Source organism: Hippocampus comes, unplaced genomic scaffold, assembly GCF_001891065.2.
Source record: "Hippocampus comes isolate QL1 unplaced genomic scaffold, H_comes_QL1_v1.1 scaffold321, whole genome shotgun sequence".
NCBI classification, from domain to species: domain Eukaryota; kingdom Metazoa; phylum Chordata; class Actinopteri; order Syngnathiformes; family Syngnathidae; genus Hippocampus; species Hippocampus comes.
Genome location: NW_017804845.1, coordinates 220861 through 246723, shown reverse-complemented (window position 1 = coordinate 246723; position 25863 = coordinate 220861). Strand labels below are relative to the sequence as shown.

Genomic DNA, 25863 nt, shown 5'->3' with positions numbered 1-25863 from the left:
TTCCAACGTAACATTACATTTAAAACTTAAGACAGCATAACAGAGAATTGCTCATGGAAATGCCAGCACCAATCGTCACGCTGCTTTGTAATAACCGGGACATTCGGAAATACAGAGTAGAAAGGAGATTTGTCATAGGTGATAAGACATGACTCCTTCTTGTGACTGGCCCCAAGTCAGCCCTTGAGGAGCTACAAGCTTTAGCTTACTGAAATCAGGGCTGTGCAACACCGGTCCTCGTGTGGTCCTATTCTCCATATTTTGGATGATTCTCTCCTCCAAGACACCTGATTCAAATGATCGGGATCATTAGAGCCGATCATTTGATTCACGTGTTTTCGACGACGTAAACACTTAAAACCGCAGGAGAGTGGCCCTCAAGATCCGGAGTTGGTCCATCCTTGGAATAGATGATACATAGCGATCATTGTTGTTTCTGGCATTTCAAAAATGTTGATTTTCCACTCCCTCTTATTTTGCCTGTGCAATGCTGGTAATGTTGCCGCTGTCATGTGCGGGCCCGGCTAGGAAATCAGCTTCCACATCTGTTTGCGTCCATTTTTATTTATGCAAGCCTTTAGTAAATCAGGCTCTTGAGTCTTGCCGTGCTGGCCTGGCATCAAGTGGCTTAAGTGTTCGCATCAGTTATTCGGTTAAATAAGCCGGCCTGTTATTTGGTCAGCGCCGCGCGTGGAAAATAACATTGGGAGCACACTGTGCGCTCACTCGGGTTCTCGATGCTCCACTCAGCCCGCCAGCCTCCGTGACGAGAATTTTCTGCCTTTGTGAGCAGAAGAGAAAATCGGATGAGAGATCAGGACCACCACCCACCACCGAGTGCATAGATAGCCCCCGACCCTTAAGCAGTGGTTCTTCATCTTGTTCGAGGTACCGAACTCAACCTGTGTCTTAACCTCCATGGCAGAAGCTTCGTCGAACCCCTGAGACTGATTCACCGAACCCCTGGAGTTCCATCGAACCCAGCTTAAGAACCACTGCCCTAAAGGAAACAGTGCCACAGAGTCCACTGGGGGCTGAGTCCCAGTCAAGAGAGCCTCATTTGTTTTGTTTGGTTTTCCTTTACTGTTACAGTCAGACATGAAGCCAGGGTTCGACACCCTGCAAAATCAGGCACAGCCCATAAAATGCTTACGTTTCCAAAATGACGGAATAATATGACAAGGTGAAAACATCCACAAACCGAAGAGCGATCAATTGTGTGACCTTGTGCTAAAATGTCCATTCACATCTATGTTTAGTGTTAGACATTGAATTTATTCAATGAGTTTGACTTTTTAAATACAAAAAAGCGTGTGGTATCAAATGGCATCTTTTGGGGTTTTTTTTTGGTGTCAGAATCACACAAGATAAATGGGAGCCGAGGGCACCTGATTTTGTAGTCCTGTGAATCGTGTGACCTTTCTCCTCAAATCAAATGATCATTTACGTGAATTTCCTGATCCCAAATGTGACTTCAAATATCGAAGGTGTCCAGGGATTTTGGGGAAACACAAAAGTCCGCCGCAAGTTGCTAATAATGGTTTGAATCCCGTTGATCTGAATTAGCACTAATCTTTTGCTATTTCCAGCGTCTACGTAAATTAGGAGCGGTGGCTTAACCGAGTCCATCTGATCTACCAGGAAGGGGAGCGCCTTTGAGCACGACCGTGGTTTCTTGGCCAGGGTTGTCATTACTTGCCAGTCTTCAACACAAGTTTGGGTGTTAGCTGTTCCGATTTGTGGTCATCATGCACAACATCTCGGTGAAGTGATCACTTAGCTAATTTAGTCGAAAGCAACTCGGTGCGACTGATATATGACATTCTTGTGCTGGCGCAAAGGAAATGGGGGCGAAAACATGATCTCAAGCGCCAACTGACAGTTAGGGTTGCAGTTACAAATGCTCAGGAGAGTCGTTTCAAACGCGGCTACATTCTGCCCTGGGCCGGAAAGGAAATTATTAGCCTGAGAACCCGAGTTACGCAAGTGAAGCCTGTTATTTTTCCAAGAAAACCAGCGTCACTCAATCAATATGTCAAATTTAGAGACTAGGTCTAAACATTGTGTCCACCGAAGCACAAACGAGCTCCTCTCCGTAATGACCCGGCGGTTGGCTCCGGCAACAGCTTATTTATGATACATTGTGCTCAAACTTGCATAGGTAGCGTTTCTGGTCAAAACAAAAAGCTTTTCTCTCCTCTGAATCTTTCACTTTTCTTTTTGACAGGAACGATTCCGGTAAAAACAAAAGCTTTTCTCTCCTCTGAATCTTTCACTTTTTTTCTTTTTGACAGGAACGATTCCAAGTGAAAAACCCCCCACACACCTACATCCAAAAACTGAGGGGTTATCTTGACCCGGCAGTCACAAGAAAGGTGAGACAGCCTTGCCATACAAAAAAAAAAATGTGTTGTACCATTGCGGCCATTGTATGCCCTGTTCCACTGTCAAAAGCTTTTTCTTCCACTCCCACTTGAACCATTTTATCTCGATAGCTCGCCAGCTGAGCACAGATAGCGCTCAAAGCTCCTTTGGGAACTTTTCTTGATATAAAACAAGCAAGAGTGTTTCTCAGGGTGAAGCAAAGCTAGTTTATCCATAAAACTCAAGCTTGAGAACCCGCTCCAGATTTTTGCCCTCCATGGGCAGACAATGACGTCACTGTGGCGAATACTGCCGTAATGACCACACACAAGGCGCATCGGATTATAAGGCACGCTGTTAGTTTTTAAGAAAATGGAAGATTTTTAAGTGCGCCTTTTAGTGCGGAAAATACGGTAGTTTTTTTTTTTTTTTTTTTTTTCTCCAACATAAAGTTGATGAGTGGTACATAAATTCAGTCCACAAAATTACGGTTTAACATTACTATGGCGGTAAGAGATTTGTGTGTTGCGTGTTTGGGCTGCACACTTTAGCATCAAAACGTGTTTTATTTTCCACCAGTGTGCTAGCATAGCTGCTGTGTGACGATAGCTAATTTGAATGGATTGACCAGGCATTTTCTTTCCCCTTGGATTTACCCCCCCCCCCCCCAAAAAAAAATGCTACTAATTTCATCAGCTCAGTTAATATACATTTCATCCGCAGACTTAAACAGCAAGATGACCGGACACTTTTCAATGTCTTTGGCTGGATTCTCATTCTGTGTCCATGCAATCGTTGACTGCTCCGGATGTCAGTCATTATACCGAACAGAGTGACTTGTTCTGATCTTTTAAAGCAAACGTTGAAGAGTAGACTCGGGTCACGGGGAGCGTTGTCTTATCACAACAGGCTCTTCGACTTTTGTTTCGTATGTGTGACATACAGTATTCGGCTTCTTGACGAACCCGTTCTTGGGTCTACAAGACACCCCGGGAGACACATTTTGTTTAGCATGCGTCATTTTTGTTCTGACAGTTCACAGAATTGCCGATCGCATGTTTTTGTCGCTCGGTCAAGAGACTGAAGGACGCCCAGCTGTCAATTTGGAGAGTCAAGTGAGCATTGCCAAGGAGAGTGGGCCTGAGGAAGCGAAAGGCAACATGTGAGAGGGGTAAAAACAAGAGCTTGGTTGAAAGAGAGCGAGGGAAGCTGACCAAAACAAAAAAAAAGAACCAGAGGAAGAGAGAGAAAGAGTTATGGGACTTCTTTCTACATTCCTGCGCCGTTTCCCCTTTTCTTCAAACTCAAACAATTGCCACTTTGTGCGGCGGCGAGAGAGCTGGAGGTCATTGCCTCAGCTTTCTCTATAGGCAGGCTCCGGTGCATTCCTCGGAGCAGCTCGCAGCCAATGGGCGCCCACCGAGGTTGAGCTCCCATCCAACCAGTCCTCAAGAATGTATCGGCCATTGATAGGTTTCCAAGATCTCCAAATTCTCCTCTTGTACACTTTCACTGCTCCTCTCTCGCCGTCCTCTGGCTCGCAGCTGGTTGTACTTATGTGGAGTGCGCGGCGGTTGCCTGGGGAAGAGGAGGAGAGCGGCCTCTTCTTTGGAGCCCGCTCAGTACCCCGAAATATGCTTTCCGCACAAAAAAGGGCTCCTCCCTAATAAAAACACACTGTTTCTCATCTGCTCATGTGCTAAACGCGCACCGCCCAAGCCTGAAGACACAACAGGGTGGGAGCGGCTCTCTCGTCTGCCGATCTTAACATGCAGTTGTTGAGAAATTCACACAGCAAGAAAGAAGTATGGCTTTTACGTCGGCGTAAGAAAGTTGCCGGATCAAATGGTTGCATCTATTTTTCACCGGGAATGCCCACAATCTTTGAAATTGGAGACAACGGATACAATGATTTGTCATGATTCGCATTTTATACCCGTAGCAATTTTGGGGAGGAAATGTTTTCTCCTCTGCTCATTTATAGTCAAATTGTCATGATTCGCATTTTATACCCGTAGCAATTTTTTGGGGGGGAAATGTTTTCTCCTCTGCTCATTTATAGTCACATGATCCCTGAGTCAATTTTTTTCTGATGTTTGACGTCATTCTTTCTGATACCGAAAATAACCTTGTAACCAACAAAAAATATTGACAAAGTACAAGAAAACATGTATCCCCCCTTCAATGTTTTCACTCCCCTGCCCTTTTTTGTTTGGCCGTAATGGTGATGATGGTCTTCTCCAAAACCAGGCGGTAATAAAAATTTGTCTCATAAAAATTTGTCTCATCACCAGACACCTTCTCCAAAACCAGGCGGTAATAAAAATTTGTCTCGTCACCAGACAGTTTTAAGAGCAAATATTGATTCTATTCTAATAGCTGTCTGAACTTTTATTTGTACAACAATCTGCATATTTGATCATCTGGAAACAACTCCCGATTGTTTTGCGATCACCAAACGGTTTTCTTTTTGTGTTTGTTGCAAATTATGAAAATATTTCCTAATTCAAACGTAACTTCTTGCGACGCCATCTCAAGTTACAATCTTTATTTCAATGTTTACTGTTTCAAGACGTTACAGCAGCACGTTTTTTTCCCCCTTTGCCTTCATCTTCCCCTGCTTGGCTTCCCCGGACTTCATTTCCTCACCTCTCCTCAGTTGACAAGATTTGTTCTTCTAGTTGTGCAACAGTCTCAGGGTCCAACCATTCATTCATCATTTGTGTCACAACCATTACGACTTTGCCGCGGCCTCCCACGGAAGTGTTTGTGACTGCCTGCCGCCCGTCCCGCTTGGTTTTGAACCAAATTGGCTTCGTAAATTTGATCAGACCGCCAGGAAAGTTGAGTGCTATTTAAAAACCCAATCATGGGCAGGACCTACTTTACATTCACAGTTTCCAGTGAGTCAACTCCCGATTTTGTTGACTGCTCCGTGGTTACTGGAATCTTAAAAACGACCGATAAATATTGTGGGGGGGGAACCCAATCCTCACTTTCTCAGTATCTGTGTCGTAACTGCCTGCTGCTTTCCACCTTAAGAACTATAGCCTAGCCACAAATATTTCGCACTATGAATTGACCTATCTGGCTTTATAAAATATTAACTCACCTTTCTTGTTCCTTAGAAATTCCGCCGACGAGTTCAGGAGTCCACCCAAGTCCTGAGAGAACTGGAAATTTCATTGCGGACCAATCATATAGGGTGAGTCAGCGCAGGACCGTTAACACAACTAAGCACACAAAGTTGGTCGTGGGACAAACACAAAGTTCTCACCATACCACCCTACAATAAATTTGCCATGGTCGTTACAAAACTGATAACAGCCCGACTGATCTGCAAGACGGCTCATTTCATTAATTGTAGACACGCTAACGCGTGTGACCGGCTGCGAACGCAAATTCCAAGACAGCGGCATATTAATACGTGGTGTTAACGTGACCTTGAATTTGTGGAAGCATTGTGGGTGGCGTTCTGGTCAACGTTAACACCGCATTTGTAGCGTCGCCTCCCATACGTTGCTGCGATACCTGAGAAATTATCAAAATAGCCAACTTTTGCAACAAGGGAAAAAAAAAATAAAGTTGTAAGGTTCTGAATGCTGGCACCACGAGAGGCACGGAAGGGGTCGTGGCCTTTTGCCTTTACTGACGTCTCAAAAAGCTTTTAGCAATTTTAATCACACAACTGTTAAAATTCAAGTATACCTATAATTTAACTTTTTTTTTTTCTTTTTTTGGCCCCATCAAGGGATAACCCATCCAGTTTTGGCACCGAGTGTTAAATTTACTCTCACACTCCCGTCATCTCTGGTTTCAGAGAACACAACTCCCAACGCTGGACGTTTACAAACCAGACCTCCGAATAAACCACGAGGAATTACGTCTTGCCTGTCAATAGCGTCCAGGAATTGTTTACACAGATTAATTTAATTGTCCAAGACTTGATGCCGGTAAACTAGATTACATCAGTAATCGTCTTAATCTAGACAATGGGGGCATTAGCATAATGGGAGCGGGGCAGAAGGGTGGGGGGGTGCCGGCGGTGGCGATGGGGGCAAGATGTCACCGGCTCAGACAGTGAATAAGTCCAGTTTGTGTTCAGAGGTGAAACGTACGTGGCGTGGTGGGGTAGGCTGCGTATAATGGCAGATTGTCGCCGCGCTCCTCGCATGTTGCGTCGTGGTCACCGAGACGTGTGTTGAATGGGACGATTGTGATTTGTCCTGTGCTAATGATTACCATGTGGCACAACACGACTACCCCTCCTGGCGCTGTTTTTTCCTCCCCCAACCCCCAGCAACCCGAGCAGCCACCACCTTAGTAGACCCTCTCCGCAGTGTCCACACAGTAACACTGCAGGGGGGGCTCATAAGGACACAGTCAGGGGACCTGAGTGCAATTCCATTGAGCGTGCCTGGGTGCCATTATGTTTATACCCTGCAAATTTCTCTCATTATCAAACAATTGGGCCTGTCAGAGAAACACCGTAAGAGGTCTGGACTAAATAAAGATTCTCTGTGTGCTTCAATATGGTTCCAGGAAAACATAAAAAAATTTTTAATGTAGTCCTGAAAGTGTCTTGACTGCCTCAATGTGAATGGACTCTTGTTAATTTTTCTTATTGCACGTCAGATTGCCAAAGCTAAATTCCAAGTTTGCTGGTGCTTTTGTTTCTCATCCCTTGCCATTAGGTCAATAGCATAATCGTCAAAAATGTCAATTGGGTAAAAGTGATGTTGATTTTTTTACTATATATATTTTTTTAATGTTAACTTTCATTTGTTGCAAATCTCGCCGTTTGCAGGTGGGTGAGAGAGTTCCTGAATGAAGAAAACAAAGGCCTGGACGTGCTGGTGGACTATCTTTCTTTTGCACAGTACGCCGTCACGTAAGTCACTTGCAGCCTCTCCCAACCCCGCAGCCCCGCCGCTCCACTCGATCCGCAAGTGACAAGAACACAACGCTGCCATTCTGCAGAGTCGCTGATGCGTCCACCACCCGCACAGCACAGCACACAGCGCCGCATGCCTGCTGCAAATGTCACTCGGGCACTTTAGCTTCTTTTCCAAAGATTGATGGCGCGATTACTAGTTAGTCACAAGGTCCTTTGTTCCAAGAACCCTGCACTTAAGTGATTAATTCAAGCACCCCACTTCCCCCGATGTTATTATACGATGTCCACATCATGAATGTTTGTTTACCCTGAGCTGGCACCGCAGTAGAATGAAAAAGCCAAAAGCCAACATCCTGTCAATGCTAACTCACACTTTCAGCTCTTTTTGCCAGCGGTGCCAAGAATCTTGTTGATGAAATGCTTTGTAATTTTCGAACTAAAATCTGGATGCCATGCCTTTACTCGTAGGAATTCACGAGTCGATTTTAATAAGGGGCTTCAATTACATCTACAAGTATTGACTAATGAGGTCACATTTTGGTTACTGAATCCCACTCACCACGAAACCCAACCAATGGTTTGAAAATATTATTGTTGTCGGGCAGACAAAAGGCCTTTATTCCTTCCCAAAAGACTCCTTCCATCATCTTTTATCCCCAAAAGAATACTCGGACTTGTCCTCAAGCTATTTTCACCACTTAAAATTGGTTTCGAATGTGTAAAAATAACAAAGACGACACAACCGTTATTGATTTGTGAAAACACTTGAATGAGGCTGTAACGAACGATTATTTTGTTAATCGATTAACCGGTGGATTATTTTGATGGTTAATCGCTGATTTAAAAAAAAAAAAAAAAAGCATGATGTCCATGCCGTTAGCGTTTCGAATTATGATTCAGTACCCAGTATTTTCCACAGCATCTGAGAAAATAGGCAAAAAATGTTGCTCATTATTTCCAAAGTCAAAGCAAACGTTTCATTTTGATTCATCACAAAGATAATCAGTCTGCTGTCATGCAGCACGAGAGAAATCAGATAGAATTTACTGTTGAGAAGCTGAATTTCCAAGCAGTTGGGTAGTTTTAAATTCAAAGAGGTTGATCATTTTGATAATTGATTAGCTGTCGATCAGTCAATGCACCTCTCCATTTGAAATGGACTATATTTGGTCATAAGAGGGTTCCAGTGACTATAGATATTTTTTTAATCCATCTTTGATTGTTGAAGGGTGCTGCTTTACACAGGGAGTTTATCCTCTGGGATCAATGAAGGATTAACTCCACATTTTTTTTTTGTCTAAGCAGCCTCGTATTGCAAGGCACGACTGGTTTTCTGAATATTTATCTCCGGTAATCCCCATTTGTATCCACGATGCGCCAGGTTCGATGGCGACGCTGTGGAAAACAGTCCAGAGGCCCTGCTGGACAAGTCTAAACCTTGGAGTCGCTCCATCGAGGACCTGCACGGAGGCGGCACGCTGCCATCGCCCCTCGGCGGCAACGGCATCACCCGGGCGGGCCGGCACTCAACGTTACGGTATGTTTTGACAGGTTTTCTTGATGCCTCTCCATGTGGTCTGTAAATTGACTTTAAATGGCTGAAGACACATCGGCTTAACACCGCCTTTCACTCGTAACACTGATTTATCTCGTGACAGAATGAAAGAAAGTTGTCATTTATTTTTGGTGCACCAGACCGTACAATCTAACACTGGAGGGATTGGCGGTAGGTAATTCATAAACCCGTGCTAATATACTCTCTAATCTTCCCTGTCGCTCCATTGATGTTTCAGCACAGTACGCGCATTGACTTGTGCGACCTCTAATCCTCCAGTTTGAAGGGGTTAACTTGAACACATTGCGCACAAAGCGTTCCATTGAGGTCGACAATCACATGTGCACGATCACATCTCCCATTTTTTTAAAAACCATGTCCCATATCACATTGTGTGCCCCAACGTACACATTTCTATTCCCTTCGTGTTTTTCTGCTCTAGAGTCTGTAAAGAGACATTTCATGCCATTTTCCGACAATAAGAACATCCCGGTTTGGTTTGCAAATGGATGACGTCGGTCCAGTGCCCATACCGCGACTTTATTAACCAGATACGAGCACTCTAAATGAGGCTGACTGTCTTCTGTTCTGTCCTCCATAGTCTACTCTTGTGTCTGCCCGTCTTCGACAGCAGGCAGGTCAAAACTTCTGTCTACTCCACAACTCCCCCCGATCCACCCCCGGAGACGTTCTCAAATACACACAACCCCTGGCTCATTGTCCTCATACCAGCCCGCTTGCGCTGTCTGTGTCGGGGATGTGAATTATTTGTACTGCCAGCCTCTCCCCCTGCGCTGTCTTGGGAGCAAATAGGTTTTTCTGCCGCTATTGTTCGTGCCTCCGTGCCTGTGTGCTCCCACTGTGGCTCTCCCGAATGCCATCCGGCGCAGTTTCCATGCAAAAGGCCCTGTAGGAGCTGCGCACTAGACACAAACAGCCTCTGTCACTGCAGCGTCGTTCTGGATGGAATGGCAAAATGGCAAAAAACAGTGGCGCAAATAATTGTTTTTTTTTTTTTGTTTCAAACTGCTAACGTGAAGGTCACCGAGCTCACTCAACTGCCCAAAGTGTTCTCAAATAAGACGGTATGGCCTGTTGTGATGTAGCTAGTTAGCAATACACGTGCTAGCCATGTACTGTTCGTCTGTGTGTGTGTAGTTTTTAGAGGAAGTTGTTGTGTGCGATGTTACCCTTGCTATAAGAATCCATTAGAATTCCTTCGAGGAATCATTTTAATTTGTATACTTGTCCACATTTCCCATTACAGGCTAATTGTATGAAAGCCTCGTCAATCAACAAGATAAACTTCTGAAGATTAGTTTTAGTGAGGGGGCAGAACACAAATGGATCTTTTACATGGCGTGGTGCCGTGCGTCGAGGTTTGGCAGAGCTTTACTCACTGTCGACGTTTTTCTACTGGCAAAAAGCTGTACCAGCCAGGCAGCTAGCTGGAATTGTTTTTGTCCATTTCCCTGATGCTAAAAACTTCACAAAAACAAGCCCGACACCTAAAAATGGGTCAAAATGTTTCATGATTGGTCCCATTTTAAATTCTACAGTTCAGCTGCATCGATGCCCCCCCCCCCCAAATCTTCCCCTCACACCTTATACAGTTGTTTTCTTCTCACGCTTTTCACTCTCTTCTATGTCCACTAAATGGCTTGATATGTTACATTTGTGTGGCTGGTTCCCGACAAGTCCAAGCGAGTTTGAGTGTATTACTCTTTGAACGGTGTGACGCAATCCTTTATCATGATTCTGATTTGGAGATGAAGACATTTTGTCTGAACATTTCAATCACATTGTGTCATGCTTTGTTGTTGAGCAATCTGGTGAGGAAAATATTTTATTTAAAAAAAAAAAAAGTCAGCTCAGTTTCTCTTGTGTCTCGGTGGTACCGGTTGGGTGCTGCGATTCATTTCGTGAGAAGTAACTTGCAGACTGTCCTTCAGTTGCGACTCTTTGCACAACGCGCGTGCTGCCAAGCTCACAGGCGTGGTCACGCCTCCCGCCGACATGAACTGGCGTGTCTGTCATTAATAGCCTGAAGATACATTTTTCCAGGCTCGTAATTGAACCTTGCGACTTGAGTCTGAAAATAAACACCGTTGCCCTTCGTGGCTTCTCTCGCCGTCCTGCTTTGCCATTTTGCTTTTATTGGGAGCGCTGGACTAGGAGAAAAGACCTCCTTGTTTTGTCTGCATGCAAATGGCCGGGGCACCGTTGGGTTATTGCCGTGAAAGACATTAAATTAAAAGTGTTAAAAGACAGCATTGTGTGGGCCCCTGGCTAGGCTGTAGATTATATGGCTTTTGTATTAGTCCATGTTAGGTGGACCATCAGTTTCAAAGCGGGCGGGGCCATGTCCCCTCACAAACGGCATCTGTTTTCTGCCTTGTACTGCGCCCCTTGCCCCAACACACACACACACGCACACAAACACACACACGCACTATGGTACCCACTTCTCAAGACTTAAAAAAAAAAAAATGTCACTTTCAGATGTAACACTTTGCCCAGCCGCAGGACACTGAAGAACTCCAGGCTGGTCTGCAAGAAAGACGACGTTCACGTCTGCATCATGTGCCTGCGTGCCATCATGAACTACCAGGTCATTCACGCTAGTCACACGCTTAACTTATCTCTCGGGCTGTGACCAAATATTGACATTACAATATATTGCAGCGTTCAGTGTCGATGGCAGATATTGATTATGTTGCTGCATCGTGTCGTTCTTGCACTTAATGACAACTTTCGAATGTAAAATGCATTTCCCCATTACGCCCAACAAGAAACGGCTGAGGTTTTTTTATTTATTTTTTTTAGTTGCATATCATTATGTGTTTAAATGGTTGTCTTGCAATGTTCCCCATTACGCCCAACAAGAAACGGCTGAGGTTTGTTTTTTTTTTTTTTTTAAGTTACATATGATTATGTGTTTAAATGGTTGTCTTGCAATTCCCAGCAGCAATAATAAGTCTACACACCCCTGTTCAAATGCCATGGTTTTGTGAGCAAAGGAATTGAGACCAGGTTCGAGGTCAGAAGTCACATTAATGGTGGAAAAAGTTTGGAAATGATTCATCTCACAAAAAAAAAAAAAACAAAAAAAAAACGCCCGTGTTCACAAGGGTGTGTGTGATACGACGGCAGTTTGAAAATGATCGCAAGATCAAATTGTGAGCTTGAGCAGTGACTGATTTCTTTTCTTTCTGCTTCTGTTTCTTTTTCCAGTACGGCTTCAACATGGTCATGTCCCACTTAAATGCTGTGAATGAAATTGCACTAAGTCTCAACAATAAAAACCCAAGGTAAGCCATCAACGAGCGAGTAAATATTAACATTGCAATCACAATATTGAGGACATTTTTATTTTCTTCATGATGATTTTTCCAAATTGTCCTGCCCTCATTTCTCCACTCCCTTTTGCTTCAATAGAACCAAAGCTCTGGTGTTGGAACTCCTGGCGGCAGTTTGCCTCGTGAGGGGAGGTCACGAAATCATCCTTGCTGCCTTTGACAACTTCAAGGAGGTAGGAGCAGACGGTGACTCAACCTTGTCGCAACGCTCCCCGGACCGCACGGAGCAAATACACTATTTGTCAACAGATTACAGACCCCCGTAGGCCCCCGAGCCTCTGTAAAAAGCAGTAAAGTGTGTTTGGCACGCACACAAAGGCTCAGAGTAGCTGAGAGGCAGATGTGAGCGACCGCCTTGATACAAACTCTTTCAGGCTTCTGGCAAAAAAAAAAAAAGTTTGACAGAGTGGGCGGACGTTTGTCGCATGCGTCAGTGTGTCCGCTGCAGCCGATGCAAAATTTACTCCTGAATGAAAAATTGAGAGTCATACTCTGCCTCACCAGCATAAGTGGCAGAATAAGCTGGGGCTCATCGCAGCTCGTTTTATGAGAGACGCAAGGCAAGAATAATGAGGGCTTTCTTGCAGTGTGCTTAAAGGAGTAGTTTGAATTTTTTAAGTTGTTATTTAAAAGTGGCTCTTAAAAGCATAGTGGTGTTACATCGACTTCGCCGCACGACTTTGATCACCCACCTCGGACTCCAGGCCTTAAACTTTTTTTTTTTTTTACATTTGATGTCTCCGACTCACTGCATGTTGGATTTTTATTTTTAATTTTTATTTCATCAAAGTCCACCGTTGCCCTCCCGATGAACTGTAGACTGCGCTCTTTTTTTTTAACATCTCACACTTTTCTGCCTCCAGAATTTTAGTTCAAAACACATCAGTTTCAGAAAGTAGCGTGGCGCAGTATTCATCCAGTGTAAAACATTTTTCATTTGTGTTTTATAAATCAAAGGGGGGGGGGAAATCTTTCATTTGGAGTTAGAGTGGAAGTTAAACCAAAGCGGATTAAGAGTTGTACCAATAGTCTGGAACGATTTGGCCGAAAAGTCTGAAATATCTTAACTATTATGACATATCAATCCCTTATCATTTCAAGACAAAAAAAAATATTGATGCGATAGTGTTTTTTTTCATGGTCATTAGGATCCTACCTCAGGCATGCATTCATTCGGTCACATGAGGATGGATGCGGCGTCATCTTACACCACGGTGGCCACTCTGGCATTAGTAAAGTGAACTGCGGTTTGTTTTGCAGGTTTGTATGGAAGAGCAGCGCTTTGCGAGGCTAATGGAGTATTTCAAGAACGAAGACAACAACATCGATTTCATGGTAGTTTTTTTCCACTCCCCACCACACTCCATCTCTCTCTCTCTCTCTCTCTCTCTCTCTCTCTCTCTCTCTCTCTCTCTCTCGCCCGCCCGCCCGCTGAACCACCCAATAACAATAACAATGACGAGCTCCGAGAAATAGCCGTGTCCACCTCGTGGATTGCATCACACACGCAGCTTGCCATTGGCTGGCTGAAGTGGGCCTAAGTAGCGGATCAGAATAAAATGCGCTGTGAAGCAAGAGCCAGAATGAAGACACTTGAAGGGGCCAAGTGTCTTCATTCATGTCAACTGTTTTATGAAAGTGTTCGGGAAAAGCAGCACATGTGTGAATCCAATGACTGTAGCGCTAAAGCAAACGGACCAAGCTGTTTGGCATTTTGCACAGCAAGGCCATTAAAGCTAGCACGGCCCCTTAGGGAAGCCACTTGATTTCTTTCCTCTACCTGTCTAAGCTACCCAGTCAGCCGTCACAGCTCAAAATAACAATGAGGGTTTACTTGTACGCTTTCACAAAATATACATTTCTGTCTGCGTGTTTTTTTTTTCCACTACTAGCGTGACTTTTGAACCAAGTAGGCTCTCCTAGGTAGCGTCTTGGACCCAAAGCACCAAAACAATTCTAGCTACAGATTTATCTTACAAGTACAGTCAGTCTGCCAGTGTACAAAAAAAATGTCATACAATAGTAGATAAGCAAAAATGCTGCTTTTCATAGCCATCGGGCTGTAATTTATTTTCGGAGAAGCGATTGCGCTTCATAACTGAGGCCTAGCAACAAGCGACGTCTGAGGAACGAGAATCTCAGCAATTCTGTAAAATACGTTTTAGTGAATTACAGATTGCGATCAATACATTTTTTTTTTTAAATTAAGTAGTGGTATTTTTAAACGATATTTATACAATTTACAACATGTGTGCTATTGTTTTTTTTTTTTTGGAATGTAAAAAAAAAAGCACTTCGAGAGAGTTGTAGATGGTTCAGACATTGGTGCTCCCAGCACACCATTTTCTTCGGTTTGCTGTGTTCTTTATTCAGGGAGATTGAGTGACTCTCGTTTGTCCTTGTTGCTCATTCTCTTGTTTGTGCTCCTTAGGTGGCCTGCATGCAGTTCATCAACATTGTGGTGCACTCGGTGGAGGACATGAACTTCCGGGTTCATCTGCAGTATGACTTCACCAAGCTGTCTTTGGACGAATTCTTAGATGTGAGTCGCAACACGAATGTGGCCGTGAAAAATTGGGACGAACAGTCCAAACCCTCGTAAGCTCAACGTTGCCATGGCTGCGCCTTGGAGACGGCTGCCGTGTGAACTCTGCTAATAACATCTTCCCTCGCAAACTTGATTGATGTGTTCCATTTTGTAGAAAGTCAAGCACACGGAGAGCGATAAGCTGCAGGTTCAGATCCAGGCCTACTTGGACAACGTGTTTGACGTCGGCGCGCTTCTGGAGGATGCAGAGACCAAAAATGCTGCCCTCGAGCGTGTGGAGGAGCTGGAAGAGAACATGTCACATGTGAGAGACCTTGTGTGTTGATGAGTTGAGCTTTTTAGCCCATCTCCCTGTGACAGCGCAAACTTTATTAATGTTCAAAATGTCACCTTGTTGACGCTTGGGTGCGGCAGGCCTCAGTAGACTGACACAGACATCAGAAGCGGCATCTCGCAGCGTTTCGGCCCGGGCTTGACTCTGTTCCCATGTTTTTAATGGACTGTCATGTCAATAGATGGGATCCCCTGATGTCTTTTTTCCCAATTTCAAAAGATTACATTTTCTTGTTGTCCCCCCAGTTGACAGAGAAGCTGCTGGATGCAGAGAACGAAGCCATGGCCAAAATAGTGGAGCTGGAGAAGCAGCTGATGCAGACAAACAAGGATCTGGAAGGCATGAAGGTCTGACTCGCACTCTCTGGAGATGAATATTTGGATGGAAGGCGTGGCTAATATTAAAGGGACAGCGCAATGGTATAAGAAGGCAATATTTAAGTATAATACAAACCTGATCGATGGCGATGTTTGCTAACTCCAACCCGTTTGATTTCCCGAAAAAGACGCCATTTTGTAGCTGCGAGCATTCTCCCCGACAGTGACAAAGCATCAATGGCTCCTCTCTTAATTTTTTTATCAGACACTCGAATTCTACATGATTAGCCAATGACTTGACGATTTCAAATAAAACATGACAAAATTCCCGAATTCATGCGAAGCTCTTTGAGACTGTTTGTGATCAAGCGCTGAATAAATGACGAAATGTGACTTGACTTACAGGAAGCCTACAAAGACACCAGCGGGAAGCTCCACTCGCTGCGGCAGATCTTGAAGGAGAAGGACGAGGCCATCCAGCGACAGAGTCACCTGGAGAAGAAGATCCACGAGCTGGAGAAGCAGGGCACCATCAGGATACACAAAAAGGGAAACGGCGACATCTGCATCCTCCCGTCGTCGCCCTCCGGCGTCGTCGTCGAAGGGTTCCCCAGTGCCACGGTGGGCGGAAACGGCGTCGGCGTCCACAGTCCGGCGCACGCGGGAAGCGGAGCGGGGGCTGCGGCGCCTGCGCCGCCTCCGCCGCCCCCGCTGCCAGAGAACGGCTCAGGTCGGTGCACTGTGGCATATGTACACTCTCAAATGCCTCCTTGAAATAAGCGGTCTGAAATTGTCTGAAGTTCAGTAAATCAATACAGTAAGAGAAGAAAACCTTTATTTGTCTCACAATGGAGAAATTCCCAATTCACAGCAGCAAAGTTTTGAAAGGAAAAAGTAGAAGAACAAAATATTGGAGCTGCTGTAAAGGCAGCCGCTCTCGCGGCGCCAGCTTGAAGTCAAAATAACAAAAATAATACAACACAACACATAAGACACACAATGTGAGGAAAAAAATTATTTCCTATTGATTATTGATGACATAAATTGAAGACTTTGGGACTGTCAGTGAACATAACATGAATAAAAGATGCTGCTTCCTTCCAAAATCAACATTTGTCCGTGAAAATATCTATTTAAAAAAAATTCTGCATGCTATCGGCTTCTGCTTGAAAGCAGAACACACGGCATGAAAAGCCTCCTGGAACTTTCTGAAATGTCTTTCAGGTGAATCAGAGGCACATGAAAATAAAAAGAAAACAGACCTGACTCTCGGCAAACCCTAAAAATTGGCCTGACCCAAACACTCGATGATCAATGTGGATTAGTCACCGGGCCCAACTGTAATGCTGAAATATGAACGCAATCATGTCCGAGGACGTTGAGCTGATTGTCGTCCTCTCTTGCAGTGCCAAACGGACCGACGTCGACCACTCCTGCAGCGGCTCCTCCTCCGCCGCCGCCGCCCCCGCCGCCGCCGCCCCCGCCTCCTCCCCCGCTTCCACTCGCCATGTCAGGCCACTCACCTCCCCCGCCGCCTCCTGCTGCTCCTCCACTGCCCGGCTGCGGAACCCCCACTGTTATCATGAACTCGGGTTTAGCCGGTAAGCTTCCTCAAGTGGATATGCAGCAAATGTCTCAACAACAGCAACAACAAAAAATAGACGGCAGTGAAATAATTGTTGGGTTTGTCCCTCAAAAGACCCTTGTCCCTTTGTCTTTGGGTTTCATCAAGTCAATGTCAACAGAAAATAAGAATGACTGCTTGTAATTGTAGTTTTAAAAGCGCTTTTTTTTCAAAAAAACTTTTAATTTCAGCCTTCATTTTCTGTATGTATTTATGGTATGCTGCCTTCGGTTTTGAAATATGCATGTTCAAACACTTTCCTTGATTTCTTCTCCTCTTCTTATCAATGTCTCTTTGAATTGTTTCTTTTTCTGCCAACCAGAGGGACCCATCAAACTTTTCTGTAGGTTCTATCCGTCTGATTTTGTTTTTGAAACCCCCTTTGTTTCTCCTTCTCCCCCCCACATGCTTTGAAATTGGTATTTTCTCAAACGGAGTCGCCACCTGTTGCCTCAGAGGCCGCGTGTGTCAAAACATTCAGTCGTTTGAACACATTTATGAGCACGTCCTCCATTTATTGGTCCGAACTTGAGCAAATACCAAGTTTCAAATGATCTGCATGATTTCACCATCCCATGTTGGTCGAGTCCAAATGTTGTGATGCTGTGTTTTTCCGTTTGGCCGCATCTCAAAAGTGTCGGTCGCATGCTTAAACACAAATCACCTGATGTGAAAAGCAGATGATAAGAAGCCCTTCTCCTCTTCTATCTGCTCATTAGCTCCACTCGAATGAGAAGGTCAGCATTGACGGGGAATCGATAAAAAGTCAATCTCTCCAATGAGGCCAAGTCCTAAAAATGCATTTTTGCCCAAGCCAAACCCCCTCACTGAGATTTTGTAAAAATAGTCTCGTGTAAGCCCCCCCCGAGCACTCTTGGACACGTGCACCTGCGAAAAGTGTTGTCATCGCTCACCGCTTCATCCACCTGACTGCCCGGCATGTGTGAGTGCGTCCGTGTGCATGCGTGATTCTCATTTGCCTCCCTGTCCCGTCCAGCCGTTAAGATCAAGAAACCCATCAAAACCAAGTTCCGCATGCCCGTCTTCAACTGGGTGGCCCTGAAACCCAACCAGATCAACGGGACCGTCTTCAACGAGATCGATGACGAGAGGATACTGGAGGTGAGCGGATATCTCAAGGTCTCGCCCACGCGCTTTGCCGTCCTCCTCTTCTGTTCTGACACCAACACAAATGCGATGGTTGGCCTCCCAGGACCTGAACGTGGATGAGTTTGAGGAAATGTTTAAGACGAAAGCCCAAGGCCAGGCGGTGGAGTTGACGCTGAGCAAGCAAGTTATTCAAAAGGGACCCAACAAGGTGACGCTGTTGGACTCCAACAGAGCAAAGAACTTGGCCATTACGCTAAGGAAAGTGGGCAAGACGCCTGAGGAGATCTGCAAAGCCATTCAGCTGTAAGTCGACAGTTAAAAACTTCCTTTTATTTCATTTCCTTCCCAATACGAAAGTTGAAATTCTTCTGAAGAAAAATGTTTTGGCCCCGCTGCCTGTCCAGGACCCTCTGATACTATCAATTTACCAAGACTTGACTATCGAGAAAAAAATATGTTCAGTGTCCCTCGACCTGCTACGGTACCGTTGTGTTGTGACGTCCTGACATAGTTTCTAACAAGTGTGACACATCAATACTTGCTCAGAGTTAATAATCTGAAATCATGATTTGAGAACTTTTTTTTTTTCAAACTACCGAATTTTCCGCACTATAAGGCGCACCTAAAAGCGTTCCATTTTCTCAAAAGCCGACAGCGCGCCCTATAATCCGATGGGCCTTATATACGGATCAATATTCGGATTTCTTGGACGTAGTATTATAAATGTTCTGTAAAGGGCTCTGTTGCAGCTGCAGCCAGTTTTGCAAGCCCAATATAAATCAAGCTGTATTGTATTGTATTCACTTTAGCGTAGCTCCATCTAGCATATGCATAAAGCAACCGCAGCCACTATTGTGGTTTCCATCCTTATGCGCCTTATAAAGTGATGCGCCCTATAAATGAAAACAGTTTTAAATTAGGCCATTCATTGAAGATGCGCCTTATTCGCCCGAGTGCCTTATAGTGCGGAAAATACGGGATACATTTTCCCTTGAGTTCCGCTTGGTTGAATCCAGGGCCATTATACTGATGTGGCTCGAGAGTCGACAAAAGATGCTTGCTGATTTCACACACAAAGCAGTAAGACAAAAGCCAAGTGGTCAAATGTGAGCTGACCCCATCGTTGCTCTGCCGACTCTCAGCTTCGACCTGCGCACTCTGCCCGTGGACTTCGTGGAGTGCCTCATGCGCTTCCAGCCCACCGAGAACGAGGTGAAGACCCTGCGCCAGTTCGAGAAGGAGCGCAAGCCGCTGGAGAGCCTGACTGACGAGGACCGCTTCATGATGCAGTTCAGCAAGATCGAGCGGCTCATGCAGAAGATGACCATCATGGCCTTCGTCGGCAACTTCGCGGAGAGCATCCAGATGCTCACGCCGGTACGAGCGCTTTGGTTTGCCGCGGTTCCACTCAAACGGTCACGGCCATTTGAATGCGCTTTCTTCTGCTTCCTCGCAGCAACTCCATGCGGTCATTGCGGCGTCGGTGTCCATCAAGTCATCACAGAAGCTGAAGAAAATTCTAGAGGCACGTGAGCTCATTGTCTCGATTCTGTAAAAAGCCAGCAGGAGTAGTCTGATGAATTGACGACAGCATTTTGCTTTTTTTTTTATCCATTTGGAATCACGGTTATAATAATTTGGGATTTTTCATCGTAGTTGGAATTGTTTTTTTCCATTATGACTTTTAGATTTAGTATTAGTTTTTTTGTTGTTGTTGTTGTTGTTTTCATGTCATCGAGTACAAAAACAAAAAAAGTCACAATAAGCATCGTCTGAAACTGCATTTTGCCAAACGACTGTTCGACCTTCCTTCGTCTGGATGGCCGGACAGTCATGCCAAAAGAAAAACATTTAAAATCAACCTTGGTCTCAGCTATTAAATGAACTGACAAAGCGTAACTAAGGACATTTTTGCTTTAGATTTGAGAAATGTTTTAGAATAAAAAAATTCATTTTTGATTTTTATTTTATTTTTTTGGGTTGTGTTTGTCATCTGTTTTCATTCACAGTAAGTTTTTTTTTTTTTGGTTGTTGTTTTCATATCGTCGACGAGTACAAAAACAAAAAAAGTCACAATAAGCATCATCTGAAACTGCATTTTCCCAAACGTCCTTCGTCTGGATGGCCGTACTGCCAAAAGAAAAACATTTAAAATCAACCTTGCTCTCAGCTATTAAATGAACAAGACAAAGCATAAGTAAGGATATTTTTGCTTTAGATTTCAAAAAAATGTTGTTTTAGAATCTAAAAAAAAAAAAATCACTTTTGATTTTCTTCTTTTTTTTTTTTGTTGTTTCTCATCTGTTTGACTTTTCTTGCAACGCATTTTCATGCTTGTCTATTGACGGTGCGTTTCTCCTCCCCCCGCAGATTATTTTAGCCCTCGGAAACTACATGAACAGCAGCAAAAGAGGAGCAGTTTATGGGTTCAAGCTTCAAAGTTTGGACCTGGTTCGTTAAGCCCCTCGTCCACGATTCATTCTCGGGAACTCACCCACATATCGGACTTTTGTTTTCATTTCATTTCATTGCCTTGCAGCTCCTCGACACCAAGTCGACGGACCGCAAGATCACGCTGCTGCATTACATCGCTAACGTGGTGAAGGAGAAATACACGCAGGTCTCCTTCTTCTACAACGAGCTGCACTACGTGGAGAAAGCGGCAGCAGGTCAGCCTGCCCTTTCTGTTTTTTTCACACAATGGTCCCCCCGAATGCGCACTTGACGTGTCGGCCTGTGGTTTTTGCAGTGTCGCTGGACAACGTCCTGCTGGATGTGAAGGAGCTGCAGAGAGGCATGGAGTTGACCAAGCGGGAGTACAGCATGCACGGCCACAACACCATGCTCAAGGACTTCATCGCGCACAACGAGAGCAAGCTGAAGAAGCTTTTGGAATCACGGTTATAATAATTTGGGATTTTTCATCGTAGTTGGAATTGTTTTTTTCCATTATGACTTTTAGATTTAGTATTAGTTTTTTTTTTTTTGGTTGTTGTTTTCATATCGTCGACGAGTACAAAAACAAAAAAAGTCACAATAAGCATCGTCTGAAACTGCATTTTGCCAAACGACTGTTCGACCTTCCTTCGTCTGGATGGCCGGACAGTCATGCCAAAAGAAAAACATTTAAAATCAACCTTGGTCTCAGCTATTAAATGAACTGACAAAGCGTAACTAAGGACATTTTTGCTTTAGATTTGAGAAATGTTTTAGAATAAAAAAATTCATTTTTGATTTTTATTTTATTTTTTTGGGTTGTGTTTGTCATCTGTTTTCATTCACAGTAATGACTTTTCTTGCAACGCATTTTCATGCTTGTCTATTGACGGTGCGTTTCTCCTCCCCCCGCAGATTATTTTAGCCCTCGGAAACTACATGAACAGCAGCAAAAGAGGAGCAGTTTATGGGTTCAAGCTTCAAAGTTTGGACCTGGTTCGTTAAGCCCCTCGTCCACGATTCATTCTCGGGAACTCACCCACATATCGGACTTTTGTTTTCATTTCATTTCATTGCCTTGCAGCTCCTCGACACCAAGTCGACGGACCGCAAGATCACGCTGCTGCATTACATCGCTAACGTGGTGAAGGAGAAATACACGCAGGTCTCCTTCTTCTACAACGAGCTGCACTACGTGGAGAAAGCGGCAGCAGGTCAGCCTGCCCTTTCTGTTTTTTTCACACAATGGTCCCCCCGAATGCGCACTTGACGTGTCGGCCTGTGGTTTTTGCAGTGTCGCTGGACAACGTCCTGCTGGATGTGAAGGAGCTGCAGAGAGGCATGGAGTTGACCAAGCGGGAGTACAGCATGCACGGCCACAACACCATGCTCAAGGACTTCATCGCGCACAACGAGAGCAAGCTGAAGAAGCTGCAGGACGACGCCAAGATCGCGCAGGTGAGAGGAGCGGAGCGTTTTTTGCCACGGGGTCCGCCCAAGGCGTCTTCTTCGCCTTGATGGAAAAACGGGGGCCTGCGGCTTGTTTACAGGATGCCTTTGACGAAGCCGTCAAGTTCTACGGGGAGAGTTCCAAAACCACGCCGCCGTCCGTCTTCTTCCCCGTGTTTGTGCGCTTTGTCAAGGCCTACAGGGTGAGAATCGCGCATCCGCACTGAACCGAAAACACGATTCTGATGTTGCGGGGTTAGAGTGTCACGAAAGAAAAAAAAAAAGTAGCGTTGGCGCGTTGGTACCAACACAACATGACATTTGTTCCAAGATGGATTACTTGGATGTGTCTTTTATGAAACAAATAAATAACAAATGAATTGATGAGAATCACCATCAATTAAAAACTTGAACAAACATCCTTTTCATTCACCAGCAATAAGTCACTATTTGATTTAAAATGTCATTAAAGTTCACCATTTTCAATTGGCGGCACGTTGTCATTTTGCGGCCTAACACGTAGTTTTTGCCTTTGATTAAAAACCACCAAAATGCCCTGACTTCATTTTGTGAAGCTTCGTTTGCGCTCTCGCATTCCCGTCCATCTCCTCAGCAAGCCGAAGAAGACAACGAGCAAAGAAAGAGGCAACAGCAACTCCTGATGGAAAAACTTCTGGAGCAAGAGGCCTTGAGGCAGGAAGAACAAAAGGTAAGAGCGGGCCGGGCCTCGGCCTGCCGTCCCGCTGATGTCGGGATTAGTTGTGGACAAACCACCCACCCGCTGCTCCTGGTTAAAACGTGCTTCTGCCACCCCCCGCTGGGCTGCCTCGCCGCTGCTCACGATCAAGCCTGACGCTTCTTACGCTGGGCTGCCTCGCCGCTGCTCACGATCAAGCCTTATGCTTGATTGCTCTGACGAGTACGGCAAACTTTGCATTAAAGTTTTGCGTCGGCGTGTGTGCCTTCTCCTCAGTCTCCCTCCCATAAGAACAAAAGGCAACAGCAGGAGCTGATCCAGGAACTGCGGAAGAAGCAAGTCAAAGACAGCCGCCATGTTTACGAAGGCAAAGACGGCGCCATCGAGGACATCATCACGGGTAATCTTATCCGGGGGCCTTGCTCGATTGGCGGCGTCGCACACGCCACCGTGTACACACACACACACACACAGACTCACCCGACACGCACCGGAGGTGCGGCTCTCTGCATGTCGGTCCTCTTTGGCTAAAGGCTAACAGACGTTCGGGAGGCCATCGTGTGCGGAGCTAAGCGAATCCAGCAAGTGTTGTCGATGTTGTCGCTTTTGCTGATGCTTTGTAACACGTGGCCGACGCTGTGACTAACTCTTGAGCTAAGGAGTCATTATCCAGGGGATCGATATTTTTGGAGGTCATAATAATAGATACACCTGCACTATGAGTACATCCGGAGTGTTCGTCAATCCCGAAAGCCGGAAATATGCTGAATTCTCAACTCATTCAGTACCAGCCAATTCTGGACCAAGTCTGAAAAGACGTTTTTGTATTAGAGCTCCAGATTTTTTTCCTTAAAAACGTCTTTGGGAGTGAATGAGTTAATTGACGATGACCTCAAGTTGTCCGGCTGTGATGAGCGAGGAGATTTCCGACAGTATTTTAAGCAGCACTTTGTCAGATAGTAAACAATTCTTCACAAAGCCTTTTCACGCTGTTTAATGCAAATCCTCGTTAAGTTTACTGTCAAACTAAACATACAACTAGTTATGCGTTTGAGTATCAAACACGTGGTTTTAGAAATGTCAGTTTAGCTTTAAACTAACCACCGATTAAAAATGATGCGGAAGTGCTAACGAATGGCGACTAAACTATCAAAACGTAATTTTGTGGAGGCTGAGTTTTTGTTCCGGTGCTTGTATTAGAGCTCCAGATTTTTTTCCCAAGATGATTTTGCAGGTGTATCTAATATTGTGACTCTACATACACTCGTAATGCTTCTTGTATTTGTACAACCTGATGTGGAGACCATGACGACGCAGTAGCAATTTCGCAGCATCAACTGTCCGCCTAATGCTGACTCTTGGACAAGTCCGGGAATTATCTCATCCTTTGCTGAAGTTTGCTCATGTGCAAAAACATTTCTGTGACGTTTACGGGTCGACAGAAGATTACCCAAAATGTGGGGGCGAAAAAAAAACGTGCATTTTATTTAGTGAAAGAAGTATTTGAAAGTTCAGTGAGAATGCAATACCAGAACGAGAGAGAGAGGGACAAGGTCGGTCTCTCTTATCCTTGCAATTAAACAAACCTGTTGGGGAGACCATGACGACGCAGTAGCAATTTCGCAGCATCAACTGTCCGCCTAATGCTGACTCTTGGGACAAGTCCGGGAATTATCTCATCCTTTGCTGAAGTTTGCTCATGTGCAAAGACATTTCTGTGACGTTTACGGGTCGACAGAAGATTACCGAAAATATTATTAGAGGTTAGAATGAACGCCAAATACGTTTTAGTTGTGCAAAGGCCATCAAAAATATTGTTTTGTCGCCATCTCGTGTCATCTTAATGTCACGGAACAATGGTCCAAGTGATTTGAGGAGCTTCATTTAGACAAAAGCAGTGCTTTGCCAGCAATTTGAGGAGCTTCATTTGGCTAAAAGTAGTGCTTTGCTCCCATCCTGTGGCATCTATAATTTGTGAGGGGGGAAAAAAATATAAAATATTGGAAATTATTGTCGTGTTTATGTCATGTTTTTTTCGATTATTTGTGAGTGGAGCCTCAGTTAACCGATGAATTGAAACGCGTTCATTTGAAGCATGTGATGCCCGGGGGGAGGGGCTTACATCATTTTGGAAGATGTCCCGGTGCAAGTGTGGAGGTTAATAAGTAACAGTGAAGTTTGAGTTTGAAAACAGCCCTCCAAATAGTCATTGCGTCTGTTGGAATAATCCCTGAGCGGCCCAAACGAGAGGAGCCAGTTCAGTTGTTTGTACGTAAACAAACTCGGCAACGGATGAAAGCATGATTCTCGCCTGTGTCTCGATGCTTCGTGCTAACAGTGGCAAACGGCTGTCGAAATCTGCTTCTCTTATCTTGTGTGTGTGTGTGTCTTGCCATGTCTCGTCACGGCTGTCCTGTCCTGTGTGTTTGTTGTTGTTGTTGTCGACGCAGTGCTGAAGACGGTGCCCTTTACCGCCCGCACCGCCAAGCGTGGCTCTCGGTTCTTCTGCGAGCCCGCCCTCAATGAGGAGTACCATTACTAAGCTTGTAGAAAGTCTCTGGCACAAAAACAACAAGGTTGCCGGAACTCTCCGTTCTTCCCCCGCCATCCCTCCTCCCCCCACACACGTTGTCCTCAAACAGCCTTGCACGCCTACTAACTTTCACACGACCTTGCCGTGGTGACGCCAGCGTGAGTGCGGGTTTGTGTTTTTTAATGGTGTTTTCCTCCCTCCTGATCACAAGGTGTTGGTGAAGGTCCACCTGCATGATGTCATGAATCATCCTCTAATATTTATCATTTCATCATTCCATCATTCGCCCCACTCAAGAGTTGACTTATAGCTCCATGCTGCCCCTTAGTGGCCGTGGATGGAAATGCGCTCTAGTGAACCGCTTGACAATACGTTGTGACGATATAATTTTCAGTGATTTTTTTTTTCAAAAAAGATTTGCTCATTTTAATAATTATGATTATATATATATTGAATACACCTCCTTCCAAAGCGTTTTACACCAAATACCAATTTATTAAAACAGAAACAAATTAGGCGTCTATTCTCCACTGTGAATAATGCAGGGTTTGAACATTAACACGGAAACTATACTTATTGTTTACATTAAAATTCCCATAGAGTCAACTAAACTGTTCAAAAATGTTCGAAGAAAAAAAAA

General features: G+C 44.7%; 1 protein-coding gene across 2 annotated transcripts in view; it reads left to right on the top strand.

The window, feature by feature from the left end:
• fmnl2a (formin-like 2a) overlaps positions 1–25863 on the top strand; it is a 59641-nt gene that overhangs the window by 25473 nt on the left and 8305 nt on the right. Inside the window, exons 3-26 of one of the 2 annotated variants that reach the window (XM_019875863.1) lie at positions 2295–2375; positions 5493–5569; positions 7172–7255; positions 8643–8798; positions 11319–11427; positions 12051–12127; positions 12255–12348; positions 13436–13510; positions 14607–14717; positions 14878–15027; positions 15303–15404; positions 15780–16104; positions 16781–16975; positions 17996–18120; positions 18212–18411; positions 19251–19485; positions 19565–19633; positions 20479–20559; positions 20648–20777; positions 21839–22002; positions 22095–22196; positions 22607–22702; positions 22967–23090; positions 25141–25624. In XM_019875863.1, the coding sequence (XP_019731422.1) occupies positions 2295–2375; positions 5493–5569; positions 7172–7255; positions 8643–8798; positions 11319–11427; positions 12051–12127; positions 12255–12348; positions 13436–13510; positions 14607–14717; positions 14878–15027; positions 15303–15404; positions 15780–16104; positions 16781–16975; positions 17996–18120; positions 18212–18411; positions 19251–19485; positions 19565–19633; positions 20479–20559; positions 20648–20777; positions 21839–22002; positions 22095–22196; positions 22607–22702; positions 22967–23090; positions 25141–25232 (3054 nt within the window). In that variant the 3' untranslated portion in view covers positions 25233–25624. Of the gene's footprint in view, positions 1–2294; positions 2376–5492; positions 5570–7171; positions 7256–8642; positions 8799–11318; positions 11428–12050; positions 12128–12254; positions 12349–13435; positions 13511–14606; positions 14718–14877; positions 15028–15302; positions 15405–15779; positions 16105–16780; positions 16976–17995; positions 18121–18211; positions 18412–19250; positions 19486–19564; positions 19634–20478; positions 20560–20647; positions 20778–21838; positions 22003–22094; positions 22197–22606; positions 22703–22966; positions 23091–25140; positions 25625–25863 lie in introns of those variants that run through there. The other variant, XM_019875855.1, reaches the window with a different exon arrangement.